At 35.4% G+C, this 20,827-nt stretch overlaps 2 protein-coding genes across 8 annotated transcripts in view; one reads left to right on the top strand and one right to left on the bottom strand.

The window, feature by feature from the left end:
* The window catches only part of LOC126763424 (FH1/FH2 domain-containing protein 3), a 148,967-nt gene that overhangs the window by 56,547 nt on the left and 71,593 nt on the right, over positions 1-20,827 (bottom strand). For 3 of the 7 annotated variants that reach the window (XM_050480933.1, XM_050480932.1, XM_050480934.1), the window contains exon 2: positions 7,374-8,133. The exons of the other annotated variants lie outside the window; for them this stretch is intronic. In XM_050480933.1, the coding sequence (XP_050336890.1) occupies positions 7,374-7,562 (189 nt within the window). In that variant the 5' untranslated portion in view covers positions 7,563-8,133. The remainder of the gene's footprint in view (positions 1-7,373; positions 8,134-20,827) is intronic. 7 annotated transcript variants of the gene reach the window in all.
* Positions 13,369-14,466, top strand: LOC126763425 (enoyl-[acyl-carrier-protein] reductase, mitochondrial-like). Its single transcript, XM_050480935.1, has one exon. The coding sequence runs from the start codon at positions 13,369-13,371 to the stop codon at positions 14,464-14,466; it is 1,098 nt and encodes a 365-aa protein (XP_050336892.1).

Here is a 20,827-nt window from a genome sequence, read left to right as displayed (position 1 = left end):
TTTTTTCCAAAAACAAAAAAAAAGAAAACAATTATATGTCTAACTCGTCATTCCAGTTTTTTTTTTGTATCTATAATTTTTTTTATTGTTTTCTCCTTCCTCAACGTGGCGCTCAAGTCGCTAAGTAGTCAAATTTCCTCCTCATGCAAATTCAGACACAAATAGCTTCGGGTGATAATAGTGTATTAAAGTGTGTCTGTGTGTTAAATCGCCAGCACGCGTTTTTTAGAATAATTTAATTATTTTTTTTTATTTTCCGCCTTTTTGAATCTAATTTCTTTGTGTGGCTTTCAGCGCGCCGTCAACATATGACAATTCATATTTGGTGGCATTTGTTTGTTCTGCCTAATGTACTCTACTCATACATACATTTATAGATATTCATATGTATATGTATATAGAGTTTTATATGTGCGCATATAATGTAGAATGTATTTTTGTTGGAATCATATCAAATTCGTGCGTTCATTCACACCAGCGCGAAGTTGAGCGGTGACTTTCAGTGGACATATGCGACTAGATCCAGTGCTCGTGACAGCTTTTGGCGTCTATAGTTGACAGCAGGGCGACTGCGCCACATGGCGTCAAGACATCTGTTGTGCATATTTCTGAATATTTAAAGCAAATAATGAGGGCTTTGATATTTAGCGATAGAAACGATCGAGTAGTGAAACTGGTACGCTTATATTCTAGTAGTTTTAACAACAAGTTTGCTTAAAAATAGACCCCAATAGACTAAAGGCTTTTATTAAAGTATAAATATCTTTGTTGCTGCTCTTTGAATTTCTAAGCTTAGTTTTTGAATAATTTAAGAAGAACCACCTTCTCTGTTAATGCTGACATATTCTTGACAAAATAATATAAATAATCTAAGGGGTATTTTTTATAGAGATATCGAACTTTTAATTCCAATAAAACATAGGAAATATATAAAATTAGATTTTAACTTATTATTTTGCAATTTTTTTCCAAAATCTTATTGATGGTATTGATCAATTGATATCTGGTTTTTTATTTTAAATCACCTACTTGATCCAGGACTTAAAAAAGCAGCCTAAAGGAATGAAAATGGAATACAAAATAAATAGGTAACAACTATCAGACTCATTCTTAATAGGAATGCTTCACCCAAACTCAGTACTATTAAAATAATTTAGAAATAAAACTATTTATAAAATCTAGTAATAAGATTCTGGAATTGTTTCCTCTCAAATTTATGCTTTAAAACGCAATGGAATGATCTACCTGGACGCAAAACAGCAATAATAATGTCTAGAACGGTAGATCGAATATAGAAAGTGCCTATTGGTACTCGACAAGAGATACTGTAGGAAGCATGATTGGAATACTCACTGCTCACTATTTGGAGGCAGGACGTGCAGAATGAGGTTGACAGATTGAGAAGGCTGCAAAAAATGTTAAGAGCAAGACACCAGGGAAACATGGAGCATCTTTTGTGCACTTAGCCAACATTGACAAGGCTACAATTTAAGCATTTTGAGCTTCATAGTATGAGACACTAGAAGAGGTAATGATAGTGAAGCCACAAAGTTTATTGAAATCCGCGGCAAGCGTTGGCATTTTAAAGGTTGAATATTCCTCATGAACCTCGTAACTGAACTCAATCTGGTATCGCAAATGACCAAACTGGTCTATGCGTGGCTTACTAACCTATCGGACTAAAATACCTTTAGCTTTAAGCAGCATTTAGAGCTAGATTATAAGTCAATAGCCGTGTCTAGATCTCCACAGCTACTGCAGTTTCGTTCATTTAAAGGCTAAAAACTCTTGCTTGATTAGAAATAAATAAAAATTCTCTAGAAAACCTTCTAATTAATTCCAAATTATAATTTCATAAATGTATTGTTGGATTTTGTTCCACATCTCTCTGGAATGGAAAGCCATATTTTAGTTTCTAATACTCTAAGAAGCCTAAAAGTTTGTAATACCCAGAAATAAACCAGATACCCTATAAAGTATATACATATTTATGGTATGTATGGTATATAATTATCAACTTGACTATAGATGCCCGTTTGTCCGTATATACTCAAGAACTGAGGAACTAGAGTTTTTGAGTAATCGATATGAAATTTTTCCATTCATTTTTCCCTATTTATATCTCGGTACCGATATGGACCACTTTTGATGCTCATTGAAGGATCGGAATCAAGAGTTTGTATGGAAAACTTTTCCATTTGACAAGGTATCATCAAGAAATTTGACACAGATTATTGTCTAAGGCAGAGGTGTAATTTCTGAGAAAATTGTTCGGATCGGTTTACTATAGCATATATCCACCACATGCACTGAACGATCGGAATCATGTGCTAATATGAAAAACTTTTCGAGTTAATAACATATCTTCACCAAATTCGGCGTAAGCTAGTTTTTGCACTCAACGCTGCAATCACCAAAGAAATTTCTCAGATTGAGCCACTACTGAATACAACTGTCATACAGACGATCCAATTCAAGTTTCTGTATGAACACATTTTTATATGAAGGGTTTTAGAGGTTCGAAGCAACAGACAGTTAACGTTTTTCCCTTTTTTCCAGAAGCATTACCTGAAGAATATATTAAGAAATATGCCGGTCTTCTATTCCAAGTCCAGTGGATGGTATATAAAATAGTACCACACTTGTTGTGAAATTTCAAAATATCGAAAAATGAGGAACAATTACTCAAACGTCTCATAAAGAAACTTCTTTAATATGGGAGGATCTCACTAGAAAACGGTTTAGATCTTCTGTTGCAATCTATGGCGTTTAACGAGGTATAGTTAATATTTGCTTTGCATTGGTTGAATTATTTCCATATCTCTGGATTGCCTCAGTGAAATCAAAATTATTCTACATATCAATATGTATTAGTAATTATAGAAATGATTGCTGATTTCATCACCGTAATGAGTTTCCCATGAATTCAGAATAGAAATTGTGTTCATTGGGAGAAAAATTGTCTTTAAAGTGTGAGCATGGCTGTGAATATAATATTCTTAAATTGAAAAAGTGAAAGAACAAAAAAAGTTTAAATGAGAATTCAAACTTTCTCACACGATATTCATCACAAAAATTCTCACAACTTAATTGAAAACATAAAAGAAAAGCAAACACATCAATATAACAGCGCTAAAGGAACTGCTGACGTACAAAATACCTCGAACAAGCCATAATTACATATGTTCTTTTTTTGTTTCGTGAAAACTTAACAATTCAACACCCATTTACGCGCAGCAGGTTTATGTACGAAGCAATCATATTTAAAAATTTACGCTCGCAGCAACCCATATGGCCGCACATCTCTACATACGTACAGCACTAATTTCACCTTCAAAGACGTAATATATTAATCATCTCCGCCGAAAATTACTATGAAAATAAGCAAACGAGATTCTTTTGTATTTTTAATTTTTGGTGGTTTTTGGAAATCGCTAGGTGTTTTATTGAAGCTTGCTGCTGGAATTTTCTAAACCAACGCAAATGCGTAACAAAACCCAGCGAAGCGGTTAATTTGCGGGGCAAGCAATTGAAAAATTATAGGAAAATAGCGCAGAAATGATTAAAGTGTTGTTTGTTTGGTTAACCGATGAACGTCAATGGTAATCGGTTTATGTGCTCTTTAACACTGGCAATTGTTATACATATTTACTCTATATACTACTTGAGTTATATATATAATATAACAAATATTTCGGGAGCTGATTTTTGGTACTCACTGAGAGATTTAACGGTAATAAATCAAAAGCCATAATACACAATTAATTATTGCCAAATAAATTGTGCTGTATGATCGTCAGAAGTGATCGTTAAGCACACATATACAACACGAGCACATATACGCACAACGATTGCTTGCAGCGGGCGCGATCGCTCGATATCTACGAGTGGCCTGACGCCTCGATCAATGTCCAATACAAGCTGATGTCATAATTCACAATTATTAAACTTGTTCCGCACTCTTTTCACGAGCATTTTTTGTTGCTTCTCCTATTACTCGCCGTTTGTTTGTTATAACTCGGCTATTTCACCAGTTATGCTTTGTGATACGATTATACTATATAGGTATTATAGATACGATTACTTATGGTACACCGTTTTATTCCGACAAATAAGAATTTTTGGAGCCAAATATTCAATTAATTTCAAGTTAAGCACATGGAGTGAGCGCAAAGGGTTTGATGTTTGAGCGAAAAGGAAAAAGAGTGAACATAAAGCAGTAGTTGCAGTTAAATGAGGGTTTGAAGTTTTGAACTTATAACGTACCCACACTTTTATTGTTTACTTATACACATAATATATTAATTTATTTCACTTTTACATTTCCATATCGGCTTGAACTCGTGCTACGCTCTATTAAGTCAATAGAAAGTTGGCGAAAAATGTGCAAATAACAATGGGATGATAATTAAAATATCTATTTCCAATCGAAGACAGTCTAATTTGGTGATAGAAAATTTAATTGCTGCCAGCACTTTCAAAAATCGCCGAATTGCCGACAAAGCATAAAAAAATGCTAAAAAATATTGGCTAATTTTATGATTCATTTGAAAGCAGGCTTACATATTTACACATGTATTCTGTATATAGTATTATGATATTGAAAACAGTGGCTGAAAATAATTAGAAAATGCATTAAAAAAGATGATTTTTCTAATAACGCCACTCAGAATGCCTTGATAAACCTCACATGGCTCAGCTAATCGGAAGTAACTAGCGTGCATACTTACTAGTCTTCAAAATATTTTAAGGGGTGACATGGGTTTACGGGTTAAAAAAAAAAAAACATTTTTTATTGGCTTCTTAAATTCTATATCATCTCTAGAATATTGTCCTAAATTTTCAAGTTGAACCGAATAACAGTTTCGGAGATACAGCCCTTAGAACTTGTGCGCTCGAGGCCAGCTAAGCTATGTACCTGTAAGTACACGGTCTTTAAACGCATTTTTCTCGAAACTGTGTTTGTGAAGTCATTTGACCCAACCGATCGTCAATTTTACACAAGACTTTGAGATACAATTCTTAAAGATACAATTTTTAAAGACTTGGACGAAGAATTTTGTTCCATTACAACTATTTGAAAACAAAAAATGTTACGGAATTTTCACTGAAATTTAAATGTTTTTGTCAAAATGTCTGCCAAAAATCCAATTTTCAGCTTTTTTTTCTTCGTCCAAATTCTAAGTTAAGGTTTTAACCAAAAAACGTATTTTTTACCTTAGACGATCTTGTAACGAATTATCCGAGTTTAAAATTTTTTTTTTTAATTTCAGAATTTCTTTGTTAGTAGTGTATGTTTGTAACAATAAAAAATTCTAATATATTTCATTTTTTATATTAGAAAAAATTTGTTTAAAAAGGCTGTTTTTACTCGAGGAATACATGGGTTTCCTTATAAATCCCCGCCTTATAAAAAATTATCAAGAAATCAAGCTTCGAATAACTGTTACAATGGTATTAAAAAAGTAAGGGCTTCAATGATGGGTCATTATGATGGCTTAAGATAGTTTACTTGACTTAATACTTTTTTTCTTTTATTTTTGAGATGAAATCTTAAGCCTCAGAAAGCACAAGTTAAATTGATTTATCATCAATCAATTGTTGCATTGATGGCTAGTTTAATTCATAAACTTTATTGAAGTTATTATGTCGACGAAAGAATTTATGTGCCTGGTAGCAGTATAATTAAGACGAGTCGCTAGAAATCTTTCGAATGCTGAGTTCTTTTTAATTTAAATCAAGAATACCTGTTCTCATATTGCGGGTATAGAACAGCATTATTGATTGAAACACCATTATTTTGAGAGACTTTGCACCATTTATAGAAAAATAACAGTTTGAGTTCAGCTTCATTCAAACTTAAAACAAAAAATACGGTTAACTGACGTCAACTAATTACTTTTGTGATAACTATCAAGGGCCCTTTGTCTCGAAGCTGTTATCATGACATATGTATGTCTAACAATAATTGAATATCTCTGAATAATTGCTTCTGAGTAGCTTTGTTTATCTCGCACTTTAATCTGTAGTATTTATTCAGACACTCACTTATTCCACATAAAATGATCTCAATTTATATTTCCATTCAAAGAGACATATACATACATATAAATAATAGAAATATATTTTCACTTACATATGTATGGTACATACAAACTGATTTACATATGTGTGCGTGCAGGTATTCCAATAAATATGCTGACTAATTGTCAAATGCAAAGTGTCAATTGGAGTGGCAGCGAGACTAGAAATGTTTATGACTAACGCTTTCTAAATAAATAAATAAATACCTTTAACTATGTGTCTACAAATATAACTGTGTATATATGTGTATGTATGTATTTATTTAATATATTTAAGTTTAAGTAAACATTTCAGCCGTATAATATATATGTAAGTGTGTGCTCGCAGGTGTTTTGCTTACAGCCAGCAGTTTCATTATCAGCGATGATAACGAAAATGTATACCTACCTATACATATGTATGTTTGGTATGCAGAGGGCTCAAAAACATTTGAAGCCATCAAAAACGAGAAGAGTAACGACCGATCATCAAATAGATGTGGTGAATTATTAAGTTAGGCAGAGATAAGAGACCAAAGGTATTTCGGCAGTAACACTTAATAAATTCCACAGCACAGCTATTTAGATAGGCAAGTGGATAGGCGTTGCTGCCAGCAACTAAATTCAGTATAATACGTAACATTTGTAGGCATTAGGGGTGTTCTATCAAACTCGAACTAAAATGACAACCTAACCTGACAGAAACTGGAAACGTTTCGAGCTTGCTTTAAACTGTTATATATGCGACCAGTAATTCTATATCTATAATAAAGACGATATATATTTATACTTTTTATCATTCAGGAATATTAAGCTTTTTGGAGTCATATTTTTAGGACTAAAAAACTAACCAAATACTACTAAACACTTTCCAAATCGCTTTTTACTACATTTCTGAACTGAATAGGGTTAGATTAACTTTCGAAAGAGAGCTAAGAAACGCTCGACAATAAATAATAACTCATATGTGTTAGTAAAAAATCATTTAAGACTTGCAGAACAAAAGTTTTCGGATTAAACAAATTTCGGAGAATAAAACTACTTTCTAATAAGCCAGGAAAATTATATTAATTTAAGAATTAAAAACTAATACCTAATAACTAATACCTACAAAAATGTACAAAAACAATAACCAACTTTAAACCTAAAAAAAAAATAATCCAAAATATAAGACCCATCCTAATGTCTAGATATAAATAACAGCTTATTAGATAACAATGACATTAACTGCTGTTAGTTCATTAAAGTTTATTTAGCTTATGGCAATTTAGTTAGTAAGCCGGTTGGCTGGTTGGTATATGCTTATCTCACCCGATGTGGTGCGCCCAGCAGACGGAGTATGGTGCTCAATTGCGTGGCCAACGGCATGGTGGCGGCGAAGCCGTAGGTTGGCGCACGCGTCGGTATCGGATACATGGCGGTGCAGTTGAGCGGCTCGGTATCGACCAGATACTGCACCCGCAATGTAATCAATTCGTCCGGATCCATTTTCACTATCATTTTGTGGCACCTGCTATTGACGTTGTTGTTGCCGAACGGCGCGTTTTCACGCAAAAACTACCACCTAACGGCGATTTATGTCTAATCGGTTTTTTTTTTCTTTGTTTTTTGTTTTGCTTTTTATTTTCGTTATTTCGTTGCTTTTGTTGTAATTCACTATTATCTCATGCACTTCGCATACTCATACAGACACACACATGCACACTAGTTGTGTCACTAATGTGTTGTGTTATATTTGCGCAGGTGTGTGTGAGAGTTTTCGCTTTCCGCCACTTTGATACCGTTAGAAAACATGTTAAACTCGCGATAATTTTCGCTAATTTTGCTTTGAATTCGGTTTAACTCATATTTTCGTGGGTTTTTCGTCGCGCAAAATTTTTGTTGCGCTTTTTTTACAACTTTGTGTACACACTTGTGTTGTTTTTGTTTTTTGGGTGTTTGGGCTTCACTGTTTGTTATTTTGAAATCTCAGTTAATTTAGTAAATCACTTTCATTAAGGCACTTTTTCGTAGATTTATTGCTATTTTTCCGTTAATAACAGCGACGTTGTTTCGTTTCTTGTTTGGCGCTCTAAAAATGGTAAGTAAATTATGCTTCAACAATTTGTGAAAAACACCTTTCTGTAGTGCAAAAATTTTCTCACAATTTTTTTTTTTTGTTTTTGTTATATTTTTTCACAAAATTTCACATAGACACATTGTAAGTTTTGCTTAAAAACTGTACAAGTCTAGAGTCTCTCTCTGTGTCAATATGAAATCTTATATTTTTTCGCTGCTGCTGTGCGGTTGATGAATGTAGTTCATACTCGTTATACTCGTCCAACATATTTTTATTAGTAAACGTAGTTTTGAAGAATCAGTATTTAAATAATATATAAATATCATCATTACTCAATAGCAAAGTATTAAAGAAATTTAAGCAAAGAAGACTACCGGATCGTTTCCGGTTTTCTAACTGAAAATATACTCTCAACTCAACATTTTTCGAAATTAATTTGAGAATGATTTTCCACCGGCACAATAAAAATAATTCATGTATGTAGTGCTACTACTTCAGAGAGCTATAAAATATTAAGTATTCTTCTAACATCCTGTTAATTCTAACACTTAAACCACTGTTGGTGGAATGAAGGGTATATGACAGCAACTGCCATAGAGAAATCAGTCTATGCAGTGAGTACTAGATATAGAGATGGTCTTGAATAACTACAGGTAGATACAGAACGCAAACATATACACGAATAACCAGGCGGCTTTGCTAGCCAAGTGAATGCCATTTAATAATTCAGAAAGGATTTCAGCTCACTGGCAGAACAACTCCACTTATTCATAATTTTGGCAACGAGCAGATGAGTTGTCCAAGCCACGAGCCTCTCTAGGCGAATCCGGGGCGTTAACACCATACCCGACAGGAACGATCAAGTGTGAGCTTTATACGGATTTTGAACAAATAGCCCAGAACAGATGAAGATATGTAACTAAATGCAAGATAACGAAATTTACGCTACGCCATTCCATATAATGCCTCCGTTGAGTTGAGAGCAATGTCATGGAAATATCTAAACGCTATGGCTATTTGATTCATTTGGACAAAAAAATATATATAAACGGTATGTATTAAGAACCGAAGAAGGCTAATAACAATAAATCGTTGCGAATGTTGGAAAAGGCTTACAGTAACTCACTTTTATCCAAAACAAAAGCCTTCGAGTGGTACGAAACCTTCAAAGACGGTCAAGAGATCGTTTAAGACACGCCTCGACCTATTTAATTGATGAAAATATTAAAAAGTGAAGGACATGATTTTGAAGGATATTTTAGGTATGAAACGCGTTCTTGCTCGACTCTCCCGATAAAGCTGAATTGTTTTCAAAAAGAGTAGCGTAAACAAGTTCTTTGGGTATACTTGATCTTGCGTATTCCGAAACCACATTCATGGAGAGCATTATACCGGCCGCTGAGACATGAGTTTAATGAGTTTGACATGCAAACAAGTCAACAATCATTGGAATGGAGGAAAAACGAGTAAAAAAAACACGTTAAAACCGTTCAAAAATCAAACCGATGCTCACTGTTTTCTTCAATATTCGCAGCTTTGTGCATCATGAATTTGTTCTGTAGGAACAGACGGTCAACAAGAAGGTCTATTTGGCCGTATTGACGCATTTGCGTGAGAACCTCCGTCGAAAATTATCGGAATTGTGGAAAAACAATTCATGGATTTTACAAGATGATAATGCACCATCGTATTGAGCCATGATTATGACCAACCTTAAAGCCGAAAATGCAATGAATACCATTGATCAATCACCGTATTCACCAGATTTGGCTCAGTGGGATTTTTTCTTGTACTCTAAACTAAAATTGTCACTCCGTGGAACCCATTTTAAGTTGATCGAAAAGATGAAGCAAAATTCGCTGAAGGAGGCATCCCAAAAAGTGCTTATGAAAAGTGGACTTTGAGGACTGAAGAAATCGTTGGCATAAGTGTATTTTATCTGTTGGGAATTACTTTGAAGGCGACAAAATAAATATTTATGAATAATTAAATATTTTGTGGGTACTTTTTCGTACAATGTATACAAAATTATTGACTCAAGAAGAGAAAGACGTTTGAGGAAGTTTTTTAAAATGTCTATTGTGGTCATGAAATCTTTTCAGTGTCGAAAAATAAAAAATCGAAGTAGCTTAGCCATAGAAAACTATAAATATATATGGATATAACAGCAAACATTTTCGACTTCCAGCTTGAATATTTGCATAAATCCATGCTTCACTTATTTTACGATTTTATTAGTTACGTAATTTATTTACTAACTGCTTTGTTCATTATCCACTGAGCTTCCCGTCGCGTCATCAGACATAATTACCGATAATCACGTCTACTATGGCCACACTTGCTATCGCTTACGTAATCCATTAAATAATTGAAATGTTTTGCAAGTGGGAAAGCGCTTGTATTTAATTAAAGCAGCTCAACAAACAGCTTTATACACTTTTATGAATAACAGTACACGAAATCCACCTGTAAAGGCATGCGTACTAAAGGAACACTGAAGAGCTTCGAGCCAAGTAATGCGTAATGGCATTTTAATGTCGCTCAAAGTATGCTTGGGAAGGGGTGTGCTCCACAATATACACAGTTGTATGTAGTCCATTGCTAACACCCGCCTCCATTATGCTAAAGACAAAACATACATAACAATGCAAACAAATTGCTCAACACGCCCAATAAACGATATACTCAATTACAATTCAGCGCAACATGGCAATCAACAGCACACACTCACACACACACACATGCGTACGCAGTTTGGTAGGCAAAATGTTGTCACCGCGTCGGCAAGCGACCACGTCACAGCACCCACATTTTCCCAAAGCAAAAACAATAAAAACAAAAATCGCAAAGCTAAGCTGTGACGCAGTAAAGTCGCGGATTTGGCTCAGTGGCCCGGCTTGGCGGCGCCGCGGCGTGCCGAAACCGAATTTTCGCCGCTTGATGCCAACGCTTGACTTTGGCTTCACTTTCGCAGATTGTGTAATTTTGCATTTGCGTGTGTATGTTTGGTTGTGTGTATGCGAGTGTACTTTGTACTGGCAAATATAGCTCGCTCTTAACATGTTGGAGTATGAGACTATAAAGTGAAACGCAATGAAGCAGCACTAACTTTGTGAATTCCCCATAAATATAGATTAATATATGCCCAGGCATTTCCCAAAATTATTTCGAAACAGTTGCGAAAAGAGCTCAGCATACACGTAATTTTTTAGGCCTTGCAGTGGCTAGCTGACTTTTTTGTTTACGCAGATCTAACATATCTCTTACGAGACCTTTGAGCTTCTGTGAAAGAAAGTTGACGCGCTTGAGCGAAGGCACGAAAATGCTAAAGAAAAGTTGGAACTGCGTCAAAATTTTCGAGGTTTTAGAGTTATATTTGAAACCAGTCTTTTTTATTTGACCTTAGGAAGGTAAGCAAGCAGCAGTCAGCAATTTGAATTTTTCTTTTTTTATGTAATAAAATTGCCAGTATTTTACTATGTCATGTACAGGTATGAGAAGACTGCAAAATGATGTGCTTTCTGAGTCATATATGGGTACTCTTGTGTCTATTTGCTATTGTAGTTTGGGTTTCCTTGGGAAAAAAATAAAATCATATTTAAAACTAAACTAAGCCCGGATCTTGACAACAGTGGTCTATAAAAAACTGGCTTAGAAATATTTTCGGAAAATTCCCTAGAGTCTTCTGTGGGAGGTCTAGAAATTATTTATTGAAGATTTGACCAGAAAATTTTGTAAAAGCTTTTTCCACAATTTGTAATTTGTAAAAAGTTTGAAAGGTTTTTGAAACACTCTATAGGTTGGTGGTAATTTATACGATTCCTTACAAAAAACTGCGTGCTCCAGCTCTAGTGTGGTGTCTACAGTTATTCCATTGGTAGTTTAAAGGAGAATTACACACATATTCGCAATAAACCTTTTGTAGAGATCTCCAGAATTGGCCTCAACGACACTTTGCGTACGAGTAGTGCAAAAAATTAGGGTTACTATGTCAAATGCTTCAGAAAGTGTACAACTTCTGGTCCAAAATTTATATCGAAATATAATCTTAAACCAATTACAATTCTTGAAAAAGGCAGGTTCTTTAAAAATTAAGCTGTTTCTTAAAAACTAATGACCTTTACAAAAAATCGAGGTCTAACAGTAATCTCCGATGTTTTTTTATCATTTCAGCCGTTATATTGTTGGAATTAGTGTCCATATTCATTCGACTAATAGTTCCACAATAACTTTTTTAAATGTATCGGCTTAAACTGACCTACTGTGGGCAAAAAATAGTACGAATTTTTTGTTAGAATATCGGAAGGATCAGTGAAAACCATTTTTAAAGATCATTTGGGTCTAAGAAAAGTGAAAGCACGACTGGGTCCAAAAAACAGCGTCGTGTTAACGTCTGTAAAACAATGCTTTCCGACTACCAGGCTGTCAGGAATCATGTTATTATTTGCGATAGCTCTTGGATCTATGCTTACGACCCGGAAACAGGCGATCAACCGGCCGAATATCGTGGCAAAGGTGAGCCGAAGCCGCAAAAAACACGTCAAAGCAGGTCAAATATCAAGGTTATGTTCAAATTCAAGGATTGGAAAAAACGTTGGCACAAGTGTATTGGACGAAGGAGGATAACTTTGGGGGAACGACATAAATTTTGAAGAATACATTAAGAATTCTAAAATTATGAACAAAGTCTTACTATTTATCATAGTAGTATGATTGGTGAGACTGATATACCAATATGAAAAGTGGACTCCAAATATTGTCGTGAATGAAATGAAGAACGTTCAACCACAATAGTACAAGTGAACCATACTTCTTCCCGAAAATCAAAACTAGCTGAAAAATACGACGAAAACTTTAATTTTCTTTTAGTTTCATAGCTTGAAGACGAGAAATTTAGAAAAAGAAAACAGACTTGATGTTAACTCCTTTCTTTTATTTCTATACAAAAATATCTCCAAAGATTTGTAATTCCAGGAATTCTTTACTTGCACCTGTATGTCAAGATCACTGAGTTAATCGAACTCCGTCACAGCAACCAAAAAACTTCAAATTCTTATTTGCCATAATATATATTTCACCTCAACACTAATTTACAATACGTTTCACTTCGATTTTGCTACGAGTATAAACTTTTCCAAGCTTTATTTTCCAACACTTAATACTCCAATAAGATTGACAGCATTCAAAAAAATAATTTCCAGTCATATATCAAAAATAAAGAAAAAAATTTTATTTTCCGCAAGAAAAATGTTCTCGCAATTGCTACGTCACATACCGCCCACGCTGCAGCGGCAAGCGACTTTAATCGAACATCGTAAAACGACGTGTTTTTGCGCACAATCGTTACAATATTGCGAATACGGCGAACCCGCTGACGTACTGCAGCTTGTCGAATTGGATTTGTCCGAACCGAAAGACAACGAAGTGTTAGTGAGATTGCTAGCCGCACCGATTAACCCCTCCGACATCAACACCATACAAGGCAAATATCCGGTGAAGTTACCGTTACCCGCAATCGCCGGCAATGAGGGTGTCGGGGAAGTGCTGCGCGCCGGCGCCAATGTGCAAAAGCTGAAGCGAGGTCAACGTGTTGTTGTAGTCGAGAGCGCGCTGGGCACTTGGCGGACACACGGAAACTTTTCCGAACAACAGCTCTTGGGTATACCGAATAAGATGGACTTGGCGACCGCTGCCACAATGGTAGTGAATCCACCGACTGCCTATCGCATGCTGAAGGACTTCGTGCCACTCGCACAAGGCGACTGTATCATACAAAATGGCGCCAATAGCGCTGTCGGTCAAATAGTTCACCAATTGTGTAAAGCATGGGGTCTGAAATCAATTGGGATCGTGCGAAATCGCCCGAATTTGGAAGAGCTGAAAACGTATCTCAAACTACTCGGTGCAACTGAGGTGCTAACGGAGGAAGAACTAGCGCAAAAGGATGTGGCGAATAAGCTTTGCAAACTGCCGACGCCACGTCTGGCGCTCAATTGTGTTGGCGGTAAGAATGCGTCGGACATGGCAAAGCTGCTAGCCGTCAAGGGTGTCATGGTCACATATGGCGGCATGTCGCGTAAGCCTGTGGTGATCCCAACGCCTGCGCTTATTTTTAAAAATATCTCCTTCTGTGGATTTTGGGTCACACGTTGGATGAGAGAGCACAAGGGTAAGCCGACGCGTGACAAAATGTTTACCGAACTAATTGAGATGTTCGACCAAGGCAAGTTGAAAGGTATTAAACACGAGATGGTGCCACTGAAGGATTATAAAAAGGCAGTTTCAGATGCATTGGACTTAAAGGGCATGGTGGGGAAGAAATATATTTTGCAAATGAAATGTTGAGTTTTAAATAAATAGTTGTGTTGAAGTTGTGGTATAATTGTTGCGTGGTTGCAAAACCTTTGCCGTGCTTTGGATGTGAGGGACTTGAACCGAAGTGTAAAAGCAATAAAAGAGAACTTTCTAATTTATAATTTATGAAAAAAGTGTCTCTAAAGTCTTTCGTCCTTTTCTTCCTTAAAACTTGTAAAACTTCCAGACGCTCTTGAAACTTACAGTTCAGTAAAAGCTCTAACGTTATTTAAAGCGACATCTAGCGTTAAACTTTGAAATATTGCAAATATTTTGGTTGAAAAGTATGAGAAATATAATGAGAAATCGTTCGAAAGCCTTGCGATACCCAAACAAAGATTGATTTTCTATTATTAGTTTATATTCTACAGAAACTCCGGATTGAATACTATGTCCAGGCTTCCCGAAGAAGAGGTTGCATTTGTAAGTCGTGGGGCAACCGGATATATTGATGACCTCTAAACAGTTGACTGAAGCAAAGGATTGAATCTATGAAATATTGATATTTTATTAAGAGGGGAACCTATCTAGGCTTTACCAATTGGTCGATGGTTATTTTGAAGTTATAATTATGCTAATAATTCTCTGCATTTTGAAATGAAATATTAAGAAATAAATTTTTCCAACAAATAAGTTATACAAAACGCATGATCTCATCACCCTTGGAAATTAATGTGCTTTAAAAATCTCAGAATAATTTATTAGCCCATTTGGATTAAGAAGTATGCTTTTTTATCAACAGAGACCTTGAAGTTTAAGGCTTTCCCGCAAAACATTCAGGTATGCGCAGTATTCATTCATAAACAGGCAACCTTATGTTTAGACCGTAATAAATTTTGATAACCACAAAGCCTGAAGAGCTCGGAAGCAGCCGCCTACCAAAAATGCAAAACAATAACAAAACCAAATAACACTCTTTCCCAGCTTTCCTTGGACTGCCTTTTTGCCTGAAAGTATTTATTTTTTTCCTACTCTTGCTTTCATCCTCTTCGCATGCGATTTTTTCGTTTGCGTGGGAACGTACCAACAAATTGGAAATACCGTTGCATGTTTGATGTCAGCTGGCGACTACCAACTCACAGCTAACGGCTGACGGCTATGTGAGTACCGCCAATTTGGCGAAGCTCGAAGTGCAGCGCCTTGGCAGGTAGGCAGACAGGCAGGAAGTAGCAGGTAAGTCAAAACGACCGTATTCGTTTGCGATTGCAACACAACAGCAGCAGCGGCAACAACAACGGTATAGCAATTCACCGATCCAATAATCCTCCAGGTCATCAATGGGAAGCCAACATCAGCGAAACAGAGCGAAAGCAAAGAAATTAAGCCGGAAAGGCAACATTGTTGTGCCTAAAGCAGTTGAACGCAGAGTAGAACTTTACTTTTATATGAAGTATGTGTATTAGGGTGGTGCTTAGTTTTCAGAAATACCTTTAATACATATATATATGTACATTTTTAACTTAATCTGTATTTCAATAATTTTAAAAAAGCTGTTGATTTGAACTAAAGAGCTTGGTTTTTACTGGTGACGGAGTTATGCCATTTTTGAAAAAGTGAGTCAACATTATTTCTTGTTGGATTGGTATTGATTCGGCGTTCAGCTGAAGATTTGGATACTTTAGATATCCAGGCTGACATTCTTGAAGTCATGAATAATTTCACTGGAACAGTTAAGAAAACCGGTCTTCTGTTATGCTCAGAACTCCAAAGTGCACTACAGTGCCTTATGGACGAAGCGGCTTGAGCCTGTCAAAAAGTTATTGAGACGGCTATTATTAGTTCCAGTATGGTCTGCAGAAGCTATGATTACCGAGATGCGTCCACCTAACTCTAGCGAACTTCGAACCCTATATGATACGTATCAGCTATCTTTAAACGGTGCCCAAATGTAATGAGAATTTCTCGACTCTAATAGCTGAAAAGTTTAAGAAAAGCGTACTGGCTAGACCCGAGGTTCATTGAGACCAAAAACTTCGGCCATTCGAAGTTTAAGGATCACCTTATATTAGGATAGTTTGTATACTTATCTAGAGTTTACTGAAAAGAGTTTTGCCAAGGTCATAATATTGTTGACTGCGGGCTTGGAACTGAAAATATTGGTCAAACGAAGTTTAAGTGTCACCCTAATATATACAGAAATATAGTATACATATCTGCACAATTTAATGAAAAAAAATTCTTCCAGTTCCATATTTTTATCGACTAAGTGACTAAGGCTGTAAAATATCAGACTTCGAAGGACCACCCTAGCACACAGATGTATATTAATAAGTACAGCCCAGTAAGGACGTGCGCTTGTATAGAAGGGCAGCTGAAACTGAACTTCGAGTTGAAAGAGTAGTTAAAACAGGGCAACAAAGGCAAGCAGGTGCGATGTGCGAAAATAAAGCAATAAATAATTGCAAAAGAATACAGAATACAATGCGAGAAATTAATGGAAGTCAAAAGCGCATATACATATGTGTGTGTGTGTTTAGTATACACTGAATGCGAGCACATGAGTAAAGCACAAGAGTGGAATTGTGAAAGAACATTGTTGAATGGGAACTGCTCGTACTAAGTTCACGCTCAGACGCTTTGTTGCTGTTTTTTAGTTGTCTACTGTGTTTGCAGTTTTTTCCTCGTTCTCACATTGCCACAAGCAGCGCAATTGCAACGGAGTTACACACACACAACACACTCACATATGTACATGCACACTTATTAACTCGCGTACGACCCGCGAAGCAAGCCGTGAAAAGGGAATAACCTGTTGGGGCCAACGAAATAACGAAGATTAGTCATACAGTTTTTGCGCAATTCTGTTATTGTGTAGCTTCACAGCGATAAATTAAGTTTATTATTAACCGACAGTTATCCAATCTGCATAATATTCGCTTATTGAAAATTAAACGCACACAGAGTTTATTATGCGTCGCGATTTTTTACGGTATTTAGTGAATATTTTTGCAGTAATGGATTACTGATTAGCGATTTATGTAAATGCTGTGAGACCAAATGTGCTGTAAGAACAAATATTGCTTTTGAATTTGTATTTATGGGCCTCAAAATGGTGAGGAGAACTGTTGAGCATTGAATTTATCTCAAACTTGATATTTACATTTATCTGTAATAATATTTCAAAATAGCTTCGAAATTTTTTTAGTACGGGGAGGGCTGTATCACTATAAAACAGATAATCAATTTGGTTAGAAGAGTGATATGGATTAATTATTATCTCAGCATGTGACCCTTTATTTAACGTAAACGATATGAAATCCTCAAAATTCGATTGACCCTTCCAACAACAGATTTCAGTTCACTCAGAGAGACCAAGAATTTGGTATACAACTATCTGAAAACAATTAAACAATATTTGAAACAAAAATTTGTTTCTTAGTAAGAGAAATTTAAGAAATATCGATATTCCAGAACTCATTTTAATTTTTTGTATCTTCTCCTACCAAAATTCATAGCTTAGAGCTTTCATGGGTTAATAGGCCTAATTTTTAATTTCCTATCTTCATTATAAAATATAAAACATAATTGAATTTGAAGTTAGCAAACACATATTCTGCCCGTCCTGAAGACTAAATCGAGGTTAGATATATTTGATCCCGAAATGTAAAGCGGGTTTAGAAATATTTGATGCCAAAACTTCAAGATTATCAACGAATTGAGTAACTAAATTACATAAATATAATACTTTACCGCAAATTACATCGGGATTGGAAATATTTGATCCCGAAATTACGGGACTGTCAACGAATTTAGTAATTAAATTATATAAATTTAACACTTCAACGAAAATGAAATCGGAATTAGAAATATTTGATCCCGAAATTTAGGGTATTCGGTAATTAAATTCTATAAACAGAATACTTCACCGAAAATGAAATAGGGATTACAAATATTTGATCCCAAAATTTCGGTATTGTCAACGAATTTGGTAATTAAATTCTATAAAGAAATCACTTACTGAAAATTAAATCGGGATTATAAATACAAAAACACCCAAAAACTAAACTCAGTATTAGAAATATTTGATACCGAAATTTCGGGTTTCTCAACGGACTTGGCAATTAAATTGTAAAAATAAATACTTCACAGAAATCAAAATCGGTATTAGAAATATTTGATCCCAAATTTTCGGGATTGTCATCGAATTTAGTAATTATGTAAATTATATAAATAGAATACTTACATTACTCTTAAAATATCTTTTTTGAATTTTTGTTTTAAAGAGAAATCTTTGGTAAAATAAAGACATTTTATAGATCAAATTTGGCTGCGCTTCATCCAACTGTCTTATAACGAACTTCAAAGCTTCAAATCAAATGTCTGTTTTAATTACCGCATGTGAATGTATAAACAACACTGTATGTAATATTGGCCTAGGTCAAATCTTGAGATGGAGAACTGAAGTAAAAGTAGATCACATGGAAATAAATGACTTCTTATAGATATTTTAAGATAAATTTAATTTTTATGTTTAAGATAAATTACTAAATTATTGAAAAGTGACTGCGTATCAAATTTTTGCGTAAACTAATTGCCAGCCTACCAAGCGATTACAAACCATTACTACCGATTACTAACTACCAAGGTAATTATTAGTTATTACCTTGGCATTTAATTGCAGGGCTCTGTATAAGGGAAAGGCAACTGAATGTGAGTCACAAAACAATTTTTTTGCGCACAATTTTGAACCCGGAAGATTTCGAACACCAATTTGTTTGCATATACCGCTAACTGTGAACTTAAACTCAACTCACATACGCAGGAGGACAGTGAAGTGCCACAACGACGCGCTGCAGCAGCAACAAGCCCTCATTAGTTGCCTTTCATTGCCTGTAAAAGTTGGCAGCTAACAAATTTCGCTTACCGCCCATTAAGTAAACAAAAGTACCGATATGCTCAGTACATGCATATATAACTGTTTGAGGAAAAGTGCGGATGGGTCACGACAACTTAACCCTTATTTGCTGCAAAAATGTTTTTTCGAAAAACCGCAAAGGCGGCAAATTGCCTAAGGGGCATGTGGGATTTCACTATTTTTTCAAAGATTTTACATACATGCATACATACATGTGTGAACATGTAAATGTGCAGCGAAATTTGTTTCCAATTTTCACTTTTATTCGCGCACTTGCAATGCTGCGCGCAGTACAACGGTTTCGCGCATGCGCACACGCCACTTCGCGCCAAATTCCACAAACGCTCCACTAAGCGTCTGACAAAATCACGTTTTGCCTGCGAATTCATGTGTAATTTATGAATTCGTTTATGAAACATTTTACTTTTCATTAATTATGAAATATTTCCATATTTTTCGGTGGGCCAAGTGTGGGCAGCAATGGCAAGCCGAATAGACAGTGGCGACTTTTATTGGTGTTGTTGTGACAAAACCTTGCGTGACGCAGTGAACGAGCAGTGAAAAACAACAACAACAACAACAGCAATAAAACCCAAAATATTGTTAAAAACAACAACAACAGTAAAAATAACAACAACAATATTTATAAAATTTACACCAACAACCGAAAAGTGGCAAAAAGCACCCACACGCATGGAATGCGCTTTACCGCACTTAAATTGCCTATATGTACATACATACATATGAATATGCACAAAGTCCTCAACACCGCCATCGAGTTTGTGTCTTAAGTCTTTTGTTTTTCTTTGCCAATAAATGAACTTTCACTTTTTTGGCACTCATTGACCGACTGGCGGTCGCTTGTGTAGATTTTTGTTTTGTTTTTGTGGCTAACGGCCATTGCGGCAATGTTACGTTATGACTGCATGCCGCGCCGCCGACCATAATAGCGGCATACACATACATACATAACTGTGACTGTAATACTTCTGCAACGGCAGCTTCTTCAGCTCTGCGCTTCACACACACATACAAGCATATAAGGATGCATATACATGGCTCTTCAAAAGTACCCTCTTTCAGAAGACTTTTTGCGCCTTTGTTTTTGTATTAATTGCTTGCAAGCTTTGCTCGTTGCATTTTTATTGTTTCGCTCCAATCATCAATTATGCAAATTCGCTAATAATTTCAAATTAACGTTTACTGCATAGCCATTTAGCTAACGGTAATTGGCAGTTTTTGCAAAAAATTCGCGAATTTAATTGCTAATAACAGTCAGCAAGAAGTCAAATCCCAGAAAAAAACTAACAAGCGGTCACATAGCTTTTATTGCTGTATATCAATTGAAGAAAGCAATAAAGCATTTCGAGTGTTTTTGGCTATTAAAAGCGTATTAAAGCGGAAAATACATAAAAATTTAATAAAATTGTTTCATTTGTTGTCTCGAGACAATTGTGATTGGACACAAATTAGCTCTATGATATAGCGTTAGATAAC

This window comes from Bactrocera neohumeralis, chromosome 6 (assembly GCF_024586455.1).
Source record: "Bactrocera neohumeralis isolate Rockhampton chromosome 6, APGP_CSIRO_Bneo_wtdbg2-racon-allhic-juicebox.fasta_v2, whole genome shotgun sequence".
NCBI classification, from domain to species: Eukaryota; Metazoa; Arthropoda; class Insecta; order Diptera; family Tephritidae; genus Bactrocera; species Bactrocera neohumeralis.
Note: the sequence above shows the minus strand (reverse complement) of the source record. Positions and strands in the feature narration are given on the sequence as shown.

Excerpts from the sequence above, each read along its gene's own strand:
- LOC126763425 (XM_050480935.1), top strand. The coding sequence starts at position 13,369 with ATGTTCTCGCAATTGCTACGTCACATACCGCCCACGCTGCAGCGGCAA.